We start from the raw sequence: 21,514 nt of genomic DNA, 5'->3' as shown, positions 1-21,514 counted from the left end.
GAACAAAGTATTCAGTCACACATGAACTGAAAGGTTAACCAGTTTAAAGGAATGAACGTTATCAAAAGAGTTAAATTGCACCTGCATACTTCAGCCAGTAGTCAGCATTACTGTAAGAGACACCAGCATATGTTCCGGAGAATAACCGAATTGTTTTGTCCACAAAATACAACTAGAAATGGAAACAATTTGTTGCTGCGAAATTAAAAAGCCTGACTCACCCTGCACAAAGCAGTATTTTTAATTAGATGCACCAGCCAAGCATTTGCATGAAAAGTTTAACAAAAATAGTACTTGTTCAAATTATGTTTTCATAACAACGCATTTTTATGATACTTTCTTGAAACACATTCGATTTTCCTCTAAAAAAAGCTGCAGAGGTTTGAGGTAATGTTCCAGAAGACAAATTCAAATTTAGTTTAATAATGCCTTATATTGTATTATCTTTATCCCGCTTTGTATTTCACCTCCCAGATTCAGGAAAAAGACACGTTGGTATAATATAGCAGGTTAAATCACAAATAGACAAGGTCTTGGAATACAGAGGCCTTATCTAAGTGTTGGTGATATTGTAGGTAACAAATATATCCACCACAGAAAATGTGAAGGAACAAGCTTAAAACTGTCATTATTGTTGAGTTTCATAAAGAGAAACATATGATCAAACAGGTACAGATAGAAGCCACTTTACCCCAAGCTGCCAGGGAATGACCGCCCCGAATCTGTACACATGTAATTACAGTAGCCCATTGTGTCCACGTTGTTAATTGTTGCTGTGAAGGAAAGACCTAAGTTACCTTGTACGCATTTCTGTGCTGACATGCTTAAATGGCCTTGAGATCAAAACTGACCCGTGCCTAACAAAATCAAAGTACAAGCAAGTCTTACTTGCTTAAGCAGGCCCTAGGCATTCTTGCAGTAAATATGAAAAGTTTAAAATGCAGACAGTAACCTTACGGTAGTAAACAGCCCTATGAGAAACAAACATATTAAAAATTATATTCATAGTCAACAAGTTTACAACTCCTCAGTAACCAAAGCTATTTTCAGACCAAAGAGAAGCTGGCTGGAAAAGACACTAAAGAAATTATAAGATCCACACCTTGGCAGTATTGAGCAAGATCACACACAGAAGCAATACCAGCAGTCCAGGCTACAATAATCCCAAATACATGAACTGTGAAATCATACCAACTCCATTAGAGATTGCATATACACGAAGACAATAATTCTAAAATTAACAAGGTTAAAGTAGAAGTCCATCATTGAACTTAAGGGGAAAAAAAAACAAAACCCCAGAAAAAGACTTGGACTTATTACTGCTATGCTAATAAAAGTTGTATTTTACAGTATATCAAATTATTTGTTCACGAGCATATAATCAGTTTAGAGACAATGTCTTTTATAACTATTTAGCTGTGTGTCATTTAGTCAAAGAAAAGATAAACTCAGGAAAATCCACTTCCTCACCCTGTTACAGCTACCTTACCACTTTGTAAGCATTTTGCAGTGTCTTAATTTTACTCTAAAAGCCTTTTTTCTTGTTACCTTTTCTTAAGCATTCTGAAGCAACAGCTGGCTAAATAATGTTATACAGCTACCAACACCAACAGGTAAATCAGAACCAAACAAAAAAATCCACAAACTTGGGAGGAATGTATTGTTTCTTCTGCTCAACTATTGATGCTATCAATTTTTTTCCGTCGCTACAGGCTGTCATGCTGCCCAGGTTAACACTTGTGAGCTGTTGTGCAGGAGAATAATCTACTTGCAAAATGTAGGATAACTTCTCCTGTCACTATGAAGAAGCTATTTCTTCCTCGTAGTTGGTATTGCTGTAATTCAGTATTTCTTCCCCATTATTTTACAGCTCTCTCTCACGTCAACTGAGTTCTGATGTCATGAAACACCAAAGTCAACTATGGTGAGAGGCATCATCAACTCCTGGGTTTTTGCTGCTGGACAAGAGGGGCTAGAGTCAAAAGGCGGCTGGAGACTGGGTAAAACTCTTCATGTTCAGATCCTGTCTGCATACTTGTGCCATGCCACAAGGAAGCACAAAATATCCAATCCACCCATCCAAACAAATACCCCCCCCCCCAACAACAAACAAACAAAAAAATGGTTAAGATGGCAGTTCATAACCGCTGAGGGTTTTCTTCCCAAAGCCTCACAGGAGCTGTCTCTCTACTCCCCTCATGGAAGTGGACCTCACACACATGATGGGGTAGCACCTTGGCACCTACTGCTCAGTAGTTAATAAAATGTAAGGCACTCAGCAGGTTACCCTTATAGTAACTTGTTGATGCAGCCACACGTTTAACTTTACGGTTATTAAAACCCCATCACCAATCACACTGTGGTTTTGAGTATGCAGTTACTTAAGACTCTGCATTTAACAACTGTCTCAAGTAATGAATAGACTATCCCTTAATTACCTACAAAGAGAAATAAAATTAAGGAATCTATTTTATAACTCTGAGAACTGCCACGACTCCATTTCTAACTGACATTTAAGCTTCTGCTCTTTGATGATATATTAGCTCTACAATTAACACACTTGTTTTTGAAGAACTGTGCAATTCAAATGCTACCTGAGCTAACACTTGCTACAGTTTACACAAACCAGCAAAATAAACTTTTCAGTTCTAAACTGTTTAAGTTTGCTGGCAGAGACAGGTAAAGTGTGAAGTTCATATTTTGCTTATACAAAAATTCCAGGTATTTCCACAGTGAAATTTGTTTTCTATACTTCAAATCTGAAATGATAACCAATTTGTTCAAGTTGAACAGCCTCCTCTCTGAGCCCTCTCCCCCCCAGTCCCATTTGGGCTGGACACATATAGGAAGTTCCAGTTAGAGAGTATGATACATATCCATGAGATAAATCATTTGTTCATACTCTTCAGCTATGAAAGAAAAGCTTTGTTGTAGAATACAGTAACCAAAACCATGTGTTTCAATAGAATATAAAAAACTAGGGAGGGGGTGATGTTTCAAATCCTCAATTGCCAAAGAAACACCATATGAAATTTGAAATATGTTGAAAGAATTAATAGTTACTTTTCTTGCCAAGTAATAACAACTAAATTAACGCTGGTCACTTTTTATCTTGGCAAAGAGCAGTTTCTGATGATAGCTTTTTATGAATGCTCAAGAGTTTCAAGGAGACAGCTTTGCAGGCTAAGTGTACACAGTCCATCTTTTCTGCTTTTCAAAGAAGAAAAGGTGAGCCTTACTTACATTCCTTACACTACTTACTAACCAGAATGTAATATTAAAAATCAAGTTCAGTGAGGGTATAGAGAAATAACATACTTCCCATCAGAGCTGAAGAAAAGTCTAGACTTCTCATCGTGTCTGCAAAAACTTGTCTTCTGTCCTCCCACACATTTACAAATAAGTATCCTAAACTCAACTGAAAGAACTGCTGGCCTGAAAAAAAATGTTTGAGCTCTTCTACAGGTTTAACCTCCCCTACCTCATCCTGAAGAAAATCAAGAAATTGAGAGTTTTTAAGGTCCCTTGGAGACATTAATCGTGCAGGATGGCTGGAAAACATTCTGCTGTCGTCATAGGCATACAGATTTAGGTTAAGGAAATCCTTTATTCAGCCTGTATGATAGCACTAGGTATTATAAGTTATCTTAATTATATTTTGTTAAAGTTCAATGAGAAACTTGTATACAACCCATTCTCCCAATTTATTTTTCATACTTGGTCTCAGTTCCAGGTATTTGAGACATTATCCTTTTGAGAAACACAGACAGGTCTGTAATCAGACATTTCTCCAATGTTGTGTCCACCCCCCAACACCACAAACCAAGTTCTGGGGGCAATATCCTTCACTACCAGAGGATTCCAAGAATTTGAAAATAGTTAGCAGTTATCGTATGATCAATGCTCTAATTAGCTCTAGCACTCAAACAGATACGGTTTTGTCAGAACAAAGTATTTAAAAGGAAAAATAAAGGCTGTCATACAAACATGCACAATGAGCATTAAATCCTTTTTCTGTTTTAAATAGTTTCCCTTCTCCTCTTTACCCCACCTCCCTTCTAACTAATTCTATTGAAAGTGAATTGCTCAACTAAGTGCATTCATCAAAAAAGCTACAAAACAGCACTGTAAAGGCTTCAAACATTAATTTATTCTATCCTTCAATCCTAAACAGACCTAGTAGTTATTTTCAAAGATCTTATAAGATCTGACTAATGACTAAGACAGCCTAGCTGAAAGAAAAAAACAAAACATTGCTTTTGTGGGAAAAAAGCATCCCATGAGTGTTTCATATTAAGCTCGTGGTCTGCTACAGAATCCAAATGCTTTTCTAAAAGACTGACAGATAACCAATGACTCCTGGCCTGTATTTGCATAGTTAACAGTATTTGGTATAGTTAACATCATTATTAATCTTAGTCCTGCCCTCAGAGTGACAATTCTTGTTTGGTCCCATTTGCAAATGTTATGAACAGACTGTATTCTAGCAGATTGTTAATAAAAATGTTGATTGGCAATAGATGCAGGGACAAACACTTACAAAGCCCATCTCAGTAAAACAAATATTTAAGGTAAGATTTTAACATCTATTCTCCACAAGTTTTTCCACGCAGTTCTGCATTCCCTAAAAAGTAACTTCATCAAGACCTTATTTCTTCAGTTTACTCATAAAATTGTCAAAAGACCAAAAAATGCAGGTCTAGATAATGTTTTGTCATGTTAGCTATTGCTAGCTAGTTAGAATTGCAGATTCTGCTTTTTGTTATTTAAAAAAATAGCCAAGTCAACACAAGTCTTAACACTGATGCAAAAGCAACAGAAAGAAGCAAACCTGCTAGTCTAGCTCGTTTTGGTTTAACTAGAACCAGAACAGGCTGGCATTCATTGTCCATACAAAGGTTCACCAGGCTACCTATGACAGCAAAAATTAAGAGTTAGGACAATTATTCAGGGTAAATGCAATCTTATCCCATTTCAGTTTAAGTTTTTTGTCATAACGTAACTGAAATGAAAGAGAAACAGAAACGTTAGTTTCCAAATATCATTTGCTACTTTGCATTTGATTACTAAAGATATACAAAGAAAACGAGGGAAAGACAGCTCAGTGCAGTCCAGGCTTTTTACAACACCACTCAGCTAGGCTGTATCTAGAAAGGGACAAGGTTTTAAGCACTCTTCCCCCATGCTAGCAATTGTATAGTATTGCCATGGAACGATAAATAAAAGAAAAATGGCCCTATACAAGGCAGCAGATGGTCAACAGCACAGTCTACCCCTTACTGCTTTATCTTTTAAAGTTTCTAGAATCTGAATATGTGCAGTTATAAATAAAAATTAATGAAGTAAAAGTGTAAGTTTTATGTCACCTGGTTTAAGAACTAACTTCACAATACGCATTTTGCCAGTATCTTCAACTAAGTAACTAGAAAGACTTTCAAAAGGATAACCTGGCAGGAAAATTATTCTTGATCCTGAAAAGAAGTACACATGGCTTCTCCGATGGTTATTCTGTATCCTCTGGTTTACTTTATCAGGTATCTGGTTATACAAGAACACAAGAAAAGTGAAGGAAAGGTTACCAAAAAAAAGTATTTTTTTTTTCAATCTAGTGGAAAAAAACACTTTTCTGTTTCATACGTCTAAAAAGATCTTCCTTAAAAGGAAAACCAAGAAAACCCAAGCTATCCTTTCTTCAGCAGAGATACACCAGTGGTTCCCAAGTACTTTCAGCATTCCACTCTCATATTAAATTTCATCTAATACATCAGCTACCTTCCTGCTGTCATGATGACAGACAGTTAAAGCACCGAACAAAAACTTTCCGTGAAGTCTCATGCACGTAAAGTTCTCTTGCGTGCAATTAAGCAATTAGACACAAGGAGGAGTAAGGAAAATGGGGCCTGCCACCTGTCTGGCACACCTCCTGGTCCTTTGATAAGGAACAAAAAACTTGCAGAACACAAAGTCAATCTGCTGTGTTTTGGTATATAGCCATCCAGGCATCAGTTTTCAAAAATGTGAAAAGTAACCCTCTTTTTTTTTTTTTTTCCCCTGATGTAAGTTTCCTGACCTCTGGACTCTACAGGCTGAAAAGGTCCATGTTTTAAAAGAAGCTTTATACTGAGACAGAGCATTTTAGTGTCTCCTACCAGGTGGATTTTCTTCTTAGTTTATGCTGCAAGGCCCAAGCTAGACATTTAAATGTTTACTCTGTAGGTCTTGTGGGAACTACCAAAAAAACCAACCACCCAACAAACAAACAAGCGAGAGTGTCAAAATGCTTCAATACAAAGGACATCAACTGTTCTTCCACTGTCAGGAAGGAACATTATCCTGTCCTACAGGGAAACAGGCAAGCTTAGCACAAGGTAAGGGAATACTACTTAGCAGAAATTACTTTAAATAAAGTGCATATAATTTTACTGAAAAAGTTTCACAGATCAGTTGACAATCAAGTTGTAAAAAATATCAAGCAATGTAGCATGGGAATCAGTCCTGGGTCCAGTACAATCAGTGCTCGCACAGATAACCAGAACAGTCAGTATTCCTCTCAACTGCTCTGCAAATGACGCCAAGCTGGACAGAAGAGAAGCTGCAAGAAATCTCAGTATTAGAACTCTGCATAATTTAAGAGAGTGTAATTTAGTAAAGAGACAAAGATCAACATCTCTACAGAAGTAATGAATAGCATAAACACCAGGAAACAACTAGCAACTGAGAAAGCCTGTAAAAAAGAAACTCACAGTTGTGGATCAGAAGTGAGCATAAGTCGATGACACAAAACCCAACACAACCAAGAAAACCACCAGAAAACCCATCAAACAAGGCCAGCTGCATAACAAGAGTTTAGTACAACCTCGATGGTATTTTTTCATTTTATTTATCTCTGACAATGCCAGTGGGACACTGCATCCAGTTTTGGGCATAGTTCTTTCAAATTGATTCACCTCTCTTGAAGATGAGACAACGTAACACAAAACACGCCCAGGAAAGGGTAAGAAATACTTGACTGTTTTCTTAACCTAAAGAATCAACGATCGATACATAAAGGAATGGTTTTCAAATATTTGTTTGTTGTAAAGAGAAAGAAAATGAGCTTGTTATCACTTGCTCCATTTCCAGCAGGCACAGAACATCTCAATTTGCCATCAAGGTGATGTACTCTACACCAACTGTTTCACAGTCTGTGTCCCCCTCTTTTTTTTGTTCATTGGTTGGGATCAAAAGACCTGTGTTACAAGTTTAAATCGAGTGATACCATGCCTGCTTTTCTTCACTGTCTTTTGCTTATTACTATGTAACACTCACCTCCAGGGTGACTATTCCAGAACTCGAACAGAATGGTACTTTGTTAATATTTAATCTATTTATTTTCAATCTTCAGTGATTTTAAAGATTGTAGGGAAGTTGGAGAGCTCCATCACTGCAGCATTCTAAGAACAGACTAACAGATGCCTACGAAGACTTAATGACATGTAGTTGATAGACCTCCTCTAGCTCACATCATTTAAAAGAACTGTAATACGATGATGGGAAATCAGGTTTTCTAAACATCTAGATGAGTAAAGTCACTGTATGTCTGTCTCTCAGATGTACAGCATCTTCATCTGTCTGCAGACATTCCCAAAGGCAGGACCACGCATAAATTCTTCTCCAGGTTAAATTTCCAAACTATTGGTTTTTTTTCTGCTGTACAGATTCCATGGCATGCCTCAACTTTATGTAGGAATCCCGAGTGACTAACATTTATCCTCCTAAAGTTTCCTCAAAGATTGAAATAATTTATTTGAACTCGTTCCATGATTTTGTTATCAGGACATGTAGGAAGTTTAAAATCCATGCACTTCTATGCACAAAGCAAACCCAAACTCTGTACATTAAACTTGAACTACACTTGTTACATTAGTTCAGTTTAGGTTCAGACAAAATTACTTCATTGGTCTACTTGCAAACACCTTCAGCATTTGAGGGGAAAAAAAACATTGTTGAAGATGCATTTGAGGTCTCACATTAGAAGAAATCATTTCATAAGCTACATATCCCTAATAAGCTGGAACAGTAAGACGGTTATTTGTTTCAGGAACCAATAAACCATTAACATTTTATAGAACAAATCTTAAAAATTGAAAAACAACAACAAAAAAAACCTTAAATCCTGTATTATAAAGAATTGTAAATAGAAATGTGCAATCACATCTTTCAAATACATTAGGGTTTACCTGCAACACCACTCAATCCGGCCTTCCCCTTCGCAAGTTTTTGCCCAGTGATTATCTGCAAGGTTTTTCATTGCCACAGCATATTCACAGAGAGTTTCCTCATCCTCACAGTGCTCACGCCAGATCTTATCAAAGTCTCCCACTAAAGAAAACAACAACAAAAAATTGCACATTAGATACAACGCACACATATCTAATTGCACACGAGATATGACAATTGCTGCTTTATTGTAGATGGCAAAATTCCCATCTTCCAATTAAAAGAAGTTATATAATGTAGTAAGAGATTACTTTACCTGCATTTAAAAACAAAAAATGAGGTCCTATTTTTCTAGTTAAAAACAAAATTCCAGGTTTTGGAGAAGGAAGGGACTATCAGGTACTTGAGAAGCTAGCAATATTCTCAGTATATGGATTTTGCTCAGTTTGTTCTGTGAAATTAGAGTTACCAGGAAGTTCTGCTTTCAGGTTTCTGTGCACAGCTATTAAACTTGACAAACAGTTTAAGAAATGAAAGACTGAAAGGCTTCGTAGTCGCATTCCTGTTCACAGCAGCTACCCTGGATGATGTTACATGTAAAACTGCTTAACTGAAGGTTTATTCAAGGCTATAGATTTCTTTGGATACACTGGAAAAGGAATTCAAGGCTTCACTAGTGTCTGCCTGTACAGTCAGTCTCACCCAGTTAGCATCTAGGTGACAGTGCAGAAGAATCAAACTGACTACAGTCGAAAAAATCAGACAAATTTACCTGCCAATATCCAGGGACAGGCTTATTTTCACTTTCCTCACCTTGCTGAAAAAGAAGACTTGCAGGTTAAATTCTGACGCTTCAAAGTAATTAAACATCATGATTTTCCCACTTTTGCTGGGAAGCACCTACTTCTTCAAGCTTGCTTTACATAATGTACTGTCAAACAAAAACAAGATAAATGCTACTGGTAGCAAGCCACAATTCCTACTGAGGTTTCTACAGCGTGAAAACTCTTGGTATACTTTAACTAAAGGACACTTCTACACTACGAAGGAGAAAAAAAACATGCTCACTAGTACGATCCTCACTAATTCATTTTGTGTTTCTTAATCACAAATGTGTGCACACACCTGGTATCGATTTACATAAATCTGCAGAATATTTATCTACCAATTTTGCATCTATAAGCTGATACAGATAACAGCAAGTTATTAAGAGTAGAACTACATTTTAAGATTCAACTCTGACAAGCAACATGCTTTTAACGACATGGTTCCAAAACCAGTTTTCGCAGCACCTTAATATGAAAGAGAAATATTTACAAAGTGTATCCAAGCATAACCCGACTATGTCTGCTAAAGACTGAAAGTAGCTTACAGTATGACTTGTCCTCATATCAGTAAGAGATTTCTGGTTTTCACCCATTTACAAGAATTCCTTTGATGTGCTTTGTTTTAATTAGCAGTAATAGATTTCCTTCTGTCCCAACTGTTTTTTTCTTTTTGCGTTTGTACAAAGCAGTAATAACTGCTCACCCCATCTGTCCACCAATTCCAGCAAGACTGGGTATGACAGATAGCTCCACACTCAGAAGATCTAAGCCAGACATCCAGGTTTCTGCCTGTGTAAGTTCGGTTTAGGGATGTCACAACTATTTTCTCTTCTTCAAAAATAATCATCAGCACACTCATGCAATCATCAAAATGAGTCATGTTTCAAATTAGGTGTTTACATCGCCTTGGATGAGATGGCAGTCAAGATGGAAGGCCTGGGAGTAGACGTGATACTGTTTTATTTAACAAGATAGGTGAGTAGAAAGCCTCATATTTCCCAAACAATGCAAGTTTGGGGAGAGCTGCTCTATAGGAAAGGGCCTCGCGTGGAAGCAGTCAGGCAGGACAGGACAAATTCTAGCACTGAGAGCAAGAAATGGTAGACACAGTGCCCCACCAGCAAAGAGGGCAAAACAAACACAACTCTTGGGAACTTGATTTCTTACATCAGAAGTGCTGAACGTGCACAGCATCGAGGCAGAAAGCACTAGCCCAGTCCAAAGTATACTCTTAATAGCTGCTTAATTGGGATGCAATTTAGATAGTTCCATGGGTTTTCTGCCACAAGACACTGAACCTTACTGCATGAGCTAGGTAACTGTAAAACGAATGACACACAGTTGATAGAGCTTTGTTTGAGGAAAACACAGGCTAAATAGAAACATAAAAAGTTAACACGTGAACACTTATTGAGGGAAAACATCACCAATATGAATTCCTAAGTTTAATACTATTCTTCTTTTCATCCATTTGGTCTATTCCTAGACAACAGCTCTATTTCCAAATATCACTTTTTCCTTAAAACTTAAGAAATAGGATAGATGCGGGGGAAGAAATACAGAAAAGTCAGGTGCCCCTAACTAGCCAGGGCTTTCTTACAGCACAGCAGCAGTGCCTCCTGACCCCAGCTCCTCTTCCCATACCCACCTGCTTTTTTCTTCTGAACAAAGCATGGATGTTCATATGAAGGACGAATTTTTACTCAGGCAGATAACAATAGGACAAGGGGGAATGGTTTTTAAGCTAAAAGAGGGGAGATTTAGATTAGAGGTTAGGAGGAAATCCTTCCCTCAGAGGGTGGTGAGGCACGGGACCAGGCTGCCCAGAGAAGCTGTGGATACCGAGTACCTGGAGGTGTTCAAGGCCAGCTGGACAAGGCCCTGAGCAACCTGGTCTGATGGGAGGTGTCTCTGCCCACGGCAGCGGAGTGAAACTGGGTGGTCTTTGAGGTACCTTCCAACCCAAACCATTCTGTGACCTTTCTGAAAACTAAATGAAGGACAAGAGTCCAAAGATAAAGAATCTTAAATTTAGGTATACAGCAGCAGACCTGGAGCTGACTACCAGCACCCCAGAATGTGAACTTTGGGTTACAACAAAATTGCCTATGACAGTAACAACTTTTTTAGCACCCAGACAAGAAAATAAAACTGAACGATACAGACCATTACAAGAGACATGGAGAAGCAATGTGAAAAATTCATCACAAAATAATTCCATCACATATCCTATATCAAGTCAATTCCGTGTGCACTTCTGGTTTGTTTTCATCTATCAATAAAGTATCTATACAGGTAGGGAAAATGGCAACACAGGATAAATACAGCATGGTTTCTGCCTGAGGAATACCTTACAGACACAGGAAAGGAATGGATGAAAGCAGAATAGGACTCCACATGATCATGAGTGAAATGGAAAAGTTCATTATAAAACAATGCTTTGTTGTTCCAAGATGAGGAGACATCCAGGAAAAGCACAAAAGGGCAGCTTCTATGCATAAAGTTGTTTCCTCATAAAATGCATAATTTAGCTTAAAGTTTACGTAGCTTGGCAAACTAAGGGAAAAAAAATCCGTGACAAACTTCAAAGATGCGGTTTCTAAGTCAGGAGTTCCTAGACCATGAAATCACTGAAAGACAGAACAGTGAGCAAGTGCAGGGAGATACTTCTGCAGCACTTGTCCTATATTCTTGTCTACGCACCTGCCTTTGACTCACTGGGTTTGATATGACGACCATTTGTCTGCCCTTTTCCAGAACAACCGCAGATAAAAGGTTTTTTGAAGAGCCTGACATCATTGTGCAGTGACTTTCAAAGAAGCATTTGAGGTTCAGTTTCTCTTGAGCAAGTACCCTGGCAGGGAGTTATTTTGGTTTGTTTTCCACATTCTTCTCCAGCATGAGTTTTGAGAAAGCACAGACAGGCGCATTAGGCAAATTTACAGGAACTTGAATTCCAGAATCACGCTCCAATGCTGCCTGAGTTGGAAATGCAAATGGTGATTCCTATCTGCTGACACATTTTGAGGTAGTGACTACAACAGGTCTGGCAATATCTGATTTTCAAGTGGTACCCAGAACACAGCAGAGCTGTGTATTAATATTTTCAAACAGTGTTATAATCCATGTGCAAATACGGCATTAAATCTGGTGCAGTTAAACAATTATTTGTGAATCATTGCTTGTGTAACCAAAAAGACTGTAAATTGTACAGGAAGGTTCCACAGCAAAACTAATGCTTATTCAAAAAAAAAAAAAAATAGATCTTCTGTTAAGCAATCACTAAATCCGTAAACTAAATAAGACTAAATAAGAGATTGTGGTAGCTGATCTAAAGGATCAAAAAAAAAAGGCCTCATATCTTTTGTCACATCTTAATATTTGGCCTAATGCATTACACTTTTCATTTCAAGTTCTCATGACCATACCATGACAAAGTTTAAGGCTACTCACCATACTCACTAGGCACTTGACGATTACCTTTTAGCAATTTAAAACCTCTTTCGAGCACTGACTCTTCAGATCTTTACACAACTCAGATCTCCATAAAGGAACCAGTTAAGCCAAAATCCAGCTGAAAAGCCTCTGATTTATAAGGCCAGCGCATAACAGAAGTTTTACATACCTATCAAATCACCATGGTCTAATTATTTTGAAGGTATTTAATGTCTACTCTCCTCTCTACCCAAAATTTCTTCACCTTGAAGATTAACTCCTCCTTTAAAAACAAAACAAGGCCAAGCCCACCTCTTTCTAGCAATTCAGTCAATGAAGAAATGAGTGACCAACCAGGAGGTTCTTCACAGCCCGACCTTTTCGAGAAGAAAACCAAAAATCCAGTCGTGTTTACCTAGAGCAGACGAATCCCTCAAATCCACCCACACGACTCCTGCACGCAGAGCAGCCGCTCACGCCCCCAAAGGCAGCACTCACTGAAGCCTGTCTCAGAGAACGAGCCAGTCACGTACAAGTTATTTTTAAATAACCCTAATTACGAGATAGTTTTAATTGTGGGGAACAGCAAGAGACAACTAACGTTAGCTGTAAGTTTTAACAACTGGAAACATTTTTAATAAAGAAGAAAGAATTATACAATTATACGTTAAGGACTCCCCAAAATTCAGCTTTCTTCCATCCTAGATTTTACCGTTTTTGTTAAACTTTTAAAAGATGTTTCTTTATAGATTGTTAAAATTGTCTTTTAAGGTACATTAAATAAATAGAAAAATTAGTCAATTCTTCTTCTTCAACTAAGACTTCTGACAGAATAAATCAAATCAATTTGTCTTTTCAAGACAGTTCTCTATAGAAGAAACAGAGCTCAGTTTTGCTAAAAACAGTATTTATCACTTTGGCATGGGATAAAAACCCAAACAACTGATCTGAATCATTCTGTTTTATCCAGTGATAAAATAGTTATGCCATATGAAGCTAAACATACAATCTGCACCCAGGGGTAACTTTTGTAGTTACAATTTTCCTTAATTCCCTCACTGCACTTCAGAAAAACTGCCAGACAGAGATGGCTAGAGTACCTCAAAAGCAAATGCAAGACACTTCGTCCATCACCAAACCAGAATGTATCGCCTGCATCCCTTGATGTAACTGACACCACGAACTTAAGATTCAGCTAGATGCAATGTCATTTTACATCTTAATCAACCTCCCTTACTCCCCAAAATATTTTTTTTCAGGACTTGAAAATAACGGCCCTTCTAATTCCAGTTTTCCTTGTTTGGAAAGTTATAATTGTAATTAGTAGCTGCAATAAAGAAAAAAGGACAAAACAAGGGTTTGAAGTCTTGACCACCTGCATCCTAGTATCAACTGGTAACGCAAAACTCAGAGGTAGATGAAAAGGGCGTGGATTGCATCTATTTAACAGCACAAAACCTTCCTGCACACACCTTTGTTGGCTCCTATGGAGGGAAAAAAATAAGCTTAAAACACTGACTAACAGTGAAAGACAGAAACAAAAGTGACATGTTCATATTTGTATAGTTGTTTTAATAAAACTCTTTGAATTGCTCATTGTTAAAAGAAAACCTATGCCCACATTTAACAAGTGTCCATGACAATGCCGGATAACTTGAGATGACAGGCTGCTAGCCATAGCAACGCCTAGCAAGATCTCTGAGCTTTCTTTTTTGTTGTTGTTGATGGCAATGCTCTAAGGAATGAAAAAAATCCATCTCATTTTAGCCTCTTAGAGGCTCTCTTAAGCCCTCTGCCTCTCACGTACTTGCTGGAAACAGTAAAGCAGCTTCTAAATCATGCCAACCAGTAAATGGGAGAAGAAATCCTACACTGTCCACTAGGCAAAAACTGAAATCGAATTCCTGTGAATACTTCACAGGACATTATTTCTTTATTAACAGTATTCATCAGTTGGAATTTAGCTGTACTACTACATCTCTGGATGCTATGGCAGTGATTGATTACACGAGGAATTTTAGCTAACGCTCTGCTATTTACTACTTTCAGAATATACAAGATAAACCAGAAATCTACTAACATCTGTCTTACTAAAACAACATCTGAAAGACATTAGGTATTTTTGGCTTCGCCTGTACCCAGTTTTACATGTCTAGATACTGAGCACGAACTTCAACTCGGACAAAGTTCAAGCAATCTAAGCTAATATTTCTTCTCTTGTCTGACTAGCGTTTACTTTACATTTCTTAGGACTTACCTGAAATATTTCACAATTAAATCTTTTAAAGTGCAGAAATCTTGCGTATGCATATATGCACACACACACATATACAAAACAATATACTGGTATCTATCTATATAAATATTAAATCTACCTGACAAACTATCTGTAGCTGGTAAAAATCTTGTGTGTGAATCTACTGTCTATCTGTTCACACTAAACAGACGTCCAGGGTACAACTCACCTGCTATTTAAAGCACCTCTTATGGGTCAGCTCACGTCACCCTGAAGAATGACTTGTGTCTCCAATCTGCTACAAATCACTTTAAAGACTGATGGCTGTCACACAGCCAGCGGGGAGCCCATTCGTGATAGCTGAGGCAATTACTGCCCCCAGGTGTTGAATCGACTCTGTTTGGCAGGATCACCCCCTCTCCTCCCCAAACCTGGCTTTGAGGGATGACTGCGTGCTGCACCCTAAGGACACCAACAAGGAGGCAAACACATTAATGTAAAACTGATTTCGGTGGATATATGTAAACGTGGGAGCAAAAATCTGAAGCAGCTGAGCCACAGGAATGGATTTCATCACGCTGACCCTGCAACAGGAACATTGTTTTCCCTGCAAAAGCAATAAAAGGAGCTGGGGAGGAGGTTACACACAGCTGTTTGTCCACTGATCGCAAGTCTGTGCTGTAGCCAGTGGGCATTCAAAATTTGCGGGCTAGCTAAATGATACCAGTAATTTTACTGAATTCCCCATCAACCTGTAAACTAATATGGGATTTTTAATGAAACGTTCACCCAAACTGTGGCATGCAAACTGTGAGGACAATCATATCTTAATGTCTACATCATAAAACACGTTCAATTTTGATTTATAATAAAATGAAATTTAGTTTGTTTGAAAATCTAACAGTATTTCCAAATGTTTCCCTTCTCCAGGAAATTAATGCAAGCGGGGAAAAGCAAATGGACCTTACTATATATACAACTGGTTTACCGTAGAAATAAACATAAGTTTTCATTAGAGAGGAGTTACAACTGTTAACATACCACACAGAGCCCAGTAAAAAGGTTTTCCTGCCCTGTGAAAAATGTCACTATTTCAAAATGTTTCCTGTTTCATATCAGGAAGAACTTAAGCTCTCTCAAGGCTTTTCATGAAAAACAGGAGAGGAAGAGACCATAAAGCAACTAACTGACTTCAGAATGACGCTTCTCACATCAGTGTCTACACCACTTACCTATTCAGGCTACCTACTATTGTAGGGCATGGCTCTCAAAGGTCTTCCACATTTTCTGGAATTCTAAAACCTCTTAATAAACTTAAAACCTATTTCTCCAAAGCCTCAACTTTATTTTTAAGGAGCCAAACTACCATCTCAAAATGTTGCTATCAGCTTCTGTGATGTAGTAAATAATACTTAGTAAGACTAGTATCAATTCTGTGCGATTCAAAGACTACTCTACACCTCTTAAGGCTGTTTAAAGATAAATACAACACTTATGAAATATTTTCCTGGGTGTTCACTAAACACCTTTAAAGATACCTCAAAGTTTTTCCACTTATATTAAATACAGGGTTTCCAGTGAGAAGTAGAGGCTGTTGCAAAACATCTCTCCAAACTATATATAAAACCCTCTGTAACCAAGTGTCAGGCTGTACAGAAAATGTTTACTTGATAAATAGAGGCCTGCACGATTACAGAGGTAATAAACAACTCACAGAAAAAACAGGCTGCTTCTGTACAAGGAAGGGATTTTTATACCACAGTAAAAATTAACCCTACTTGGCTATTAGGAGCAACTGTAAACAAAAACCAATAGCACACTGCACACATTCAATAAATCATGTTTAGTTCCCTATAAACCACTAAATCTGCTTTAACAAGCCCGACTGTCGGGCTTGACAGACACCAGGGTACCGCAGCCAATGCATGCCCCAGCCCAGGGCTACAGGTGCCTGAAAGGTGCATACTGGAAAATCCTACACAAATTTGGGGTCACCTATGGTACCAGGCAACTGAGCCAAGAGCAAGAGACTAACCCCAAAACTGCTCCACCATACCCATTTTTCTACAGGCTAGTATGAGAAGACCACAAAAAACCCTAATTTGTTCATTTTTTTCCATGAAAAACCCTAATTTGTGTACTTTCTAAGTGCCTGTGTCAAGTATTCAGATCCCTGAAGTTTCTTTTAAGTGACTAACGAAACACTTGAGAGCTGTTGTTTCAGCTTGTGGATTTCACCCTGGTGTGTAAAGCAAGTAAGGCTCAGCGAATCCAGTTGGGTAGGAAACAGGACTCCAGAAAAATGTGAGTTCTACACTAATGAGACATATTCCTAAGTGAACACTTCACACCTCAGTGTGCTTGTTCTCACTTAAGAATGTTTTCTTTATGAAGACAATGCTTATAGGCTAACCTGAAGAATGAGGTATTTTTAGGAACCACTAGACGGGTTTTGTCTGTGTCTACTGCTGCCTTAAAGGAGTCTGACAACTTATTAATGATTAGCTAATTTAGTTGACACATTTACTAAGCGTGGAAAAGGTCCTTCAATAATTCAAATACACTCTTTTTCTCCACACCAAGAAGACCCACACTGATTTGTAAAACTTCATGAAACCATCTAAAAATATAGAAGACACACAATAGTGCCTTAGGATCCACAGTAAGAGTATCCTGCAATCCCAAAATACCAAGTCTGCCATGGTACTTATGTTTACAAGCTTCCCCTTCTTTATTTACTCATTAACATCAGAGAGAGTGTAAGGGAAAGGGAAGGAAATTGAAAAAGATGAAAAGAAACGGAGATGAAAGAAAAGAAAGAATCAGTATTTCCACTCGAAGTCACACTAGATTAGTAATACCCAGAAAACAGGAAAAGGTAAGTACTGGTCACAGCACAAAAGTTAAAATTGTTCAAGAAAGAAAATGCACTTTTACACAAACTTAAAAGAATTTAAGCTGAACCACTTTAAACATTGAAAATGCTTGGTCATGAATACACTGGCATGGTCTGGGACCAAGACATTACATTAGCCACGGTACAGAAGTACATACAAAACCCATCCACCAAACATAAGGGTAAAGATAGTTCACAGGAAGGCGGAAATTAAAAAAGAAGCCAAAATTCAGCTTTGATAAACTTCAAGAGTTCACGTTTTTTCCTTAAGAAAAAAATCTGTCAATCAACCTTTAGATGATACGAAGCTGACTAAACTTTTCTCTAGTGATTCCTTAGAAATGGGAATAAGATATCGTGATGAATCCCTGGTTAAAAAACACTGCTCTTGCACTTTGACAAGTTTGTGACTTCTTCAGAGAAGTGTTAGCTTGCAGTTTTGAAGCACACTGCTCTCAGTTTTGTACTGGCTCAGTTTCCAGAAAAAGAAAGGGGAACTATTGTGGGAAATAAATCAAGAGCAACAATGCCAGTTATAAGCAAGTCAGGTAATACACGGACTTACCTTTGCAACTGCCTACAGAAACACAGGCCTTGCTAATACCAGCAAAGCAAATGAAGTCTCAAAGTACTCTGCTATTAAAAATCAAGCCTGTATAACTTCTATCCACAAACATCTCTGTATCTCAAGGACGCATCTATTCCTCTCCAACACTTCTAACAGAACACAGTAACTTATGATCATATTACAGTATCAAGTGGTTTCCTAGACCCTATGCAACATAATCATACACCTTACAGAAAGACATTCAGCATATTTTTTTCTATCAACAAAATTAACACAGACAAAGCACTGAAGTCCATGCAACAGCAATTCTAGCGCTGTTTGCTTATTTAGATGAATGAAATAGAGACCAGCGTCACAGAACTCCAGTAAACGTGAGAGTAGTCAGCATAAATTAAAAAGAGACAATGCAAGACCCTGGAATAACACAGATAGCTCTATTACTGCTTCATACGGAGGTGGGAGCACTGCACTGGGGAGTCAAGAGACTTTCCTTGTGTGCATAACCAAGGATACTGTTTTTTAACCTTGTTTCTTTCATACACTCAAGTTACAACTCAAACTTTACCAAGAAATTACAGATGATTTACTGCTTTTTTGCTTCTTTAGCAAACCGACAACTTTGATTTTGTCACAGTAATGCACTTGCCAGTCAGCGCAGCAGAGTATTAGAAAATAAAACAAAGGCATTTCAGATGGAAGCAGAGAGAAATGTGGGGAGAAGGACTCAGAACTTCCTTCCAAAAACAGAATTCTGAAATTGAAATAACCTAACGTATGAAGTACAACTACTATTAATCACAGGTTACTTGTAAAGACTACCTAACTATCGGATAAGCATGTAATGGGCGGAAATCTCCTTGCTGTACAGAAGTGACATGATTAACTACTTGTTTTTAAAGCTTCTCTTTAAAGATACAAACAACATTGCTAAATTAACATGACTAGAAGATTACTGTAAAGTTTCTGCTAACGTAATTTACAGGGCCTATGAAGTAAATTAGAGTACTGTTTTTTTCCTTTCTTTTAACCAATTAATGTTTAGCTGAAGATAAAACCCAACTTAGCTTTTCATTCCAAGTTACTCTTTGCTGAGCAGTGTGCTTACGCTGACTTCCACGCAATTTAGGCTTGCATCTGAAGCAATTCAGTTCAGGAGACTGTTCACAGTTCTTAAAGTTAACAGTGACAGTGTTTGCCTTTTTTAATCTGCAGGCACTGTGAAGTAACAGAGAAATGTGAACTGCTAGAAGCTGGACCCCTCTGCCAGGGCTGGAATGTTTGAACGTACTGTATTCCTTCACCCAAATGGCACGGGAACATGGGAGAGCCTCCCTTCGGCTTTGGCTCACACTAAGGCCAAAACAAACAGCAACTCTTGACCGGTGTCTACACAGGTAAGATATCTGTGCCCAAGTCCCACGGTCAGGCTCCTGTGGAGACTCCTAGAGCCCAGCCTGACCTTGTTGCTTTAACAGACATGCCACACGCAGACCTGGAAGGGACACAAGGACCAGTGACAGAAGAGGAAGAGTCCCCGTTTTACAGGTGTCCTTCTGGAGGAACATAACCTGCTGTTTACCCATCACTAGAGAGTGGTGGACTCCCTGAAAAAATGAATGAATTTCTTGTAACCTGCCCTATAAAGAAGGTCGGAGAGATCGTTGAAGTCATCCTGAGGAGGCTACGCATTCCAGAAAAATAAATCTCAACTCTGACGCTCATCGACACTCATCTTAAGACATTTCTGTGATGTTTTAAGCACTCCAATACCACCGCTGCAACACCGCACAGGGGCATCAACACCGACGCCCGGGCAGATTTCCAAGGCCCCAGCACCACCTCTGCCATAACGCCTTGCCCCAGCCCGACCCCTTCCCCGCGGCTGAAGGAAGGAGCAGCGCCAACAAAGAGCGGGGCCCACCCGGGTCACGGGTGGCTCCCCCGGGCACCCACGACCTGCTGGCCCCCCGCTCCCTGCGGACGGCCCCAAATTGTCCCTGCAGACCGCCCCAGCCCGAAGCAAGCCCCCCCCCCCCCCGCCGGGCTACCACCCCCCAGAGCACCAAGCCCCGCGGCCGGGCGCACCCCCTTCACCTGGCAGCATTACCGGCGCTGCCCACCGAGGCCGAAGGCGACGTGCCCTCCTCCTCCTCCTCCTCCTCCTCCGTGCCGGGGAGGAGCAGGAAGCGAGCGGGAGCTTCTCCGGGCCGCCGCCGCCCCCCGCTCCCCGCCACACCCCCTGGGCAGCGGGGGACGAGGGGGGCGCCGGGCTGCCAGCGGGGAGCCCCCCCCCGTCCTTCTTCCTCCTCCTCCTCCTCCTCCTCCTCCCCCCCCCCCCCCCGCGGTTACCTTCCCGGTACTTCTTGCGCAGCCTGCGGTGGACGCTCTTCACCACCCCGGACAGCTTCTCTTGCTCCAGCTTGCGCTCCTGCTCCGGGGGCTGCGGCAGCGGCGGGGGGGCGGCGGCGGCGGCTCCGCCGGGCCGGGGCCGGGGCCGGGGCGCGGCCTCCATGGTGGTCCCGCTGCTCCGCGGCGCGCAGCCCGGCCGACCGAGGGCTGAGCCGGCAGCTCGCCGCCCGCCCCGCATGCGCCGCCCCGCCCCGGCCCGCTCGGCACGCCGGGGATTGGAGGCCTCGGGGGGGCTCCGCAGCCTCCTCCTCGGCCGGGCGGGCTGGGCGTGTCGGGACCTGTCGCGACATGTCATCATGTGTCGTGACGTATCGTGATGACGTCACGTCGCCGCCGAGGCGCCTTCCTACTCCGAAGATGCTGTCAAAACACATCCTGGCTTGTATCAGGGATCGTGTGGCCAGCAGGACCAGGGAGGTGATCGCCCCCCTGTACTCTGCTCTGGTGAAGCCACACCTCGAGTGCTGTGTTCAGCTCTGGGCCCCTCACTACAAGAAGGACACCGAGGCCCTGGAGCATGTCCAGAGAAGAGTTATGAAGCTGGTGAAGGGCCTGGAACACAAGTCCTGTGAGGAGAGGCTGAGGGCACTGGGGTTGTTTAGTCTGGAGAAGAGGAGGCTCAGGGGAGACCTTACTGCTCTCTACAGCTGCCTGAAAGGAAGCTGTGGGGAGCTGGGGGTCGGCCTCTTCTCACAGATAACTAGTGACAGGACCAGAGGGAATGGCATCAAGTTGCACCAGGGGAGGTTTAGGTTGGAAATGAGGAGACATTTCTTCTCAGAAAGAGCAGTCAGGCATTGGGATGTGTTGCCCAGGGAGGTGGTGGAGTCACCGTCCCTGGGGTTGTTCAAGGAACAGTTGGACGTGGTGCTTAGGGACATGGTTTAGTGGGTGACATTGGTAGTAGGGTGATGGCTGGACCAGATGATTTTGGAGGTCTTTTC

At 40.3% G+C, this 21,514-nt stretch overlaps 1 protein-coding gene across 1 annotated transcript in view; it reads right to left on the bottom strand.

The window, feature by feature from the left end:
• SAMTOR (S-adenosylmethionine sensor upstream of mTORC1) overlaps positions 1-20,883 on the bottom strand; it is a 35,040-nt gene extending 14,157 nt beyond the window's left edge. Inside the window, exons 1-2 of the mRNA XM_080563686.1 lie at positions 20,511-20,883; positions 8,220-8,361 (exon numbers count right to left, since the gene is read on the bottom strand). Coding sequence (XP_080419812.1) covers positions 8,220-8,361; positions 20,511-20,868 — 500 coding nt within the window. The 5' untranslated portion in view covers positions 20,869-20,883. The remainder of the gene's footprint in view (positions 1-8,219; positions 8,362-20,510) is intronic.
• Between the last annotated feature and the right edge of the window lie 631 nt (positions 20,884-21,514).

Source organism: Anser brachyrhynchus, assembly GCF_964034855.1.
Source record: "Anser brachyrhynchus genome assembly, chromosome: 1".
Lineage (NCBI taxonomy): Eukaryota > Metazoa > Chordata > Aves > Anseriformes > Anatidae > Anser > Anser brachyrhynchus.
This window is presented reverse-complemented; position numbering and strand designations above follow the sequence as displayed.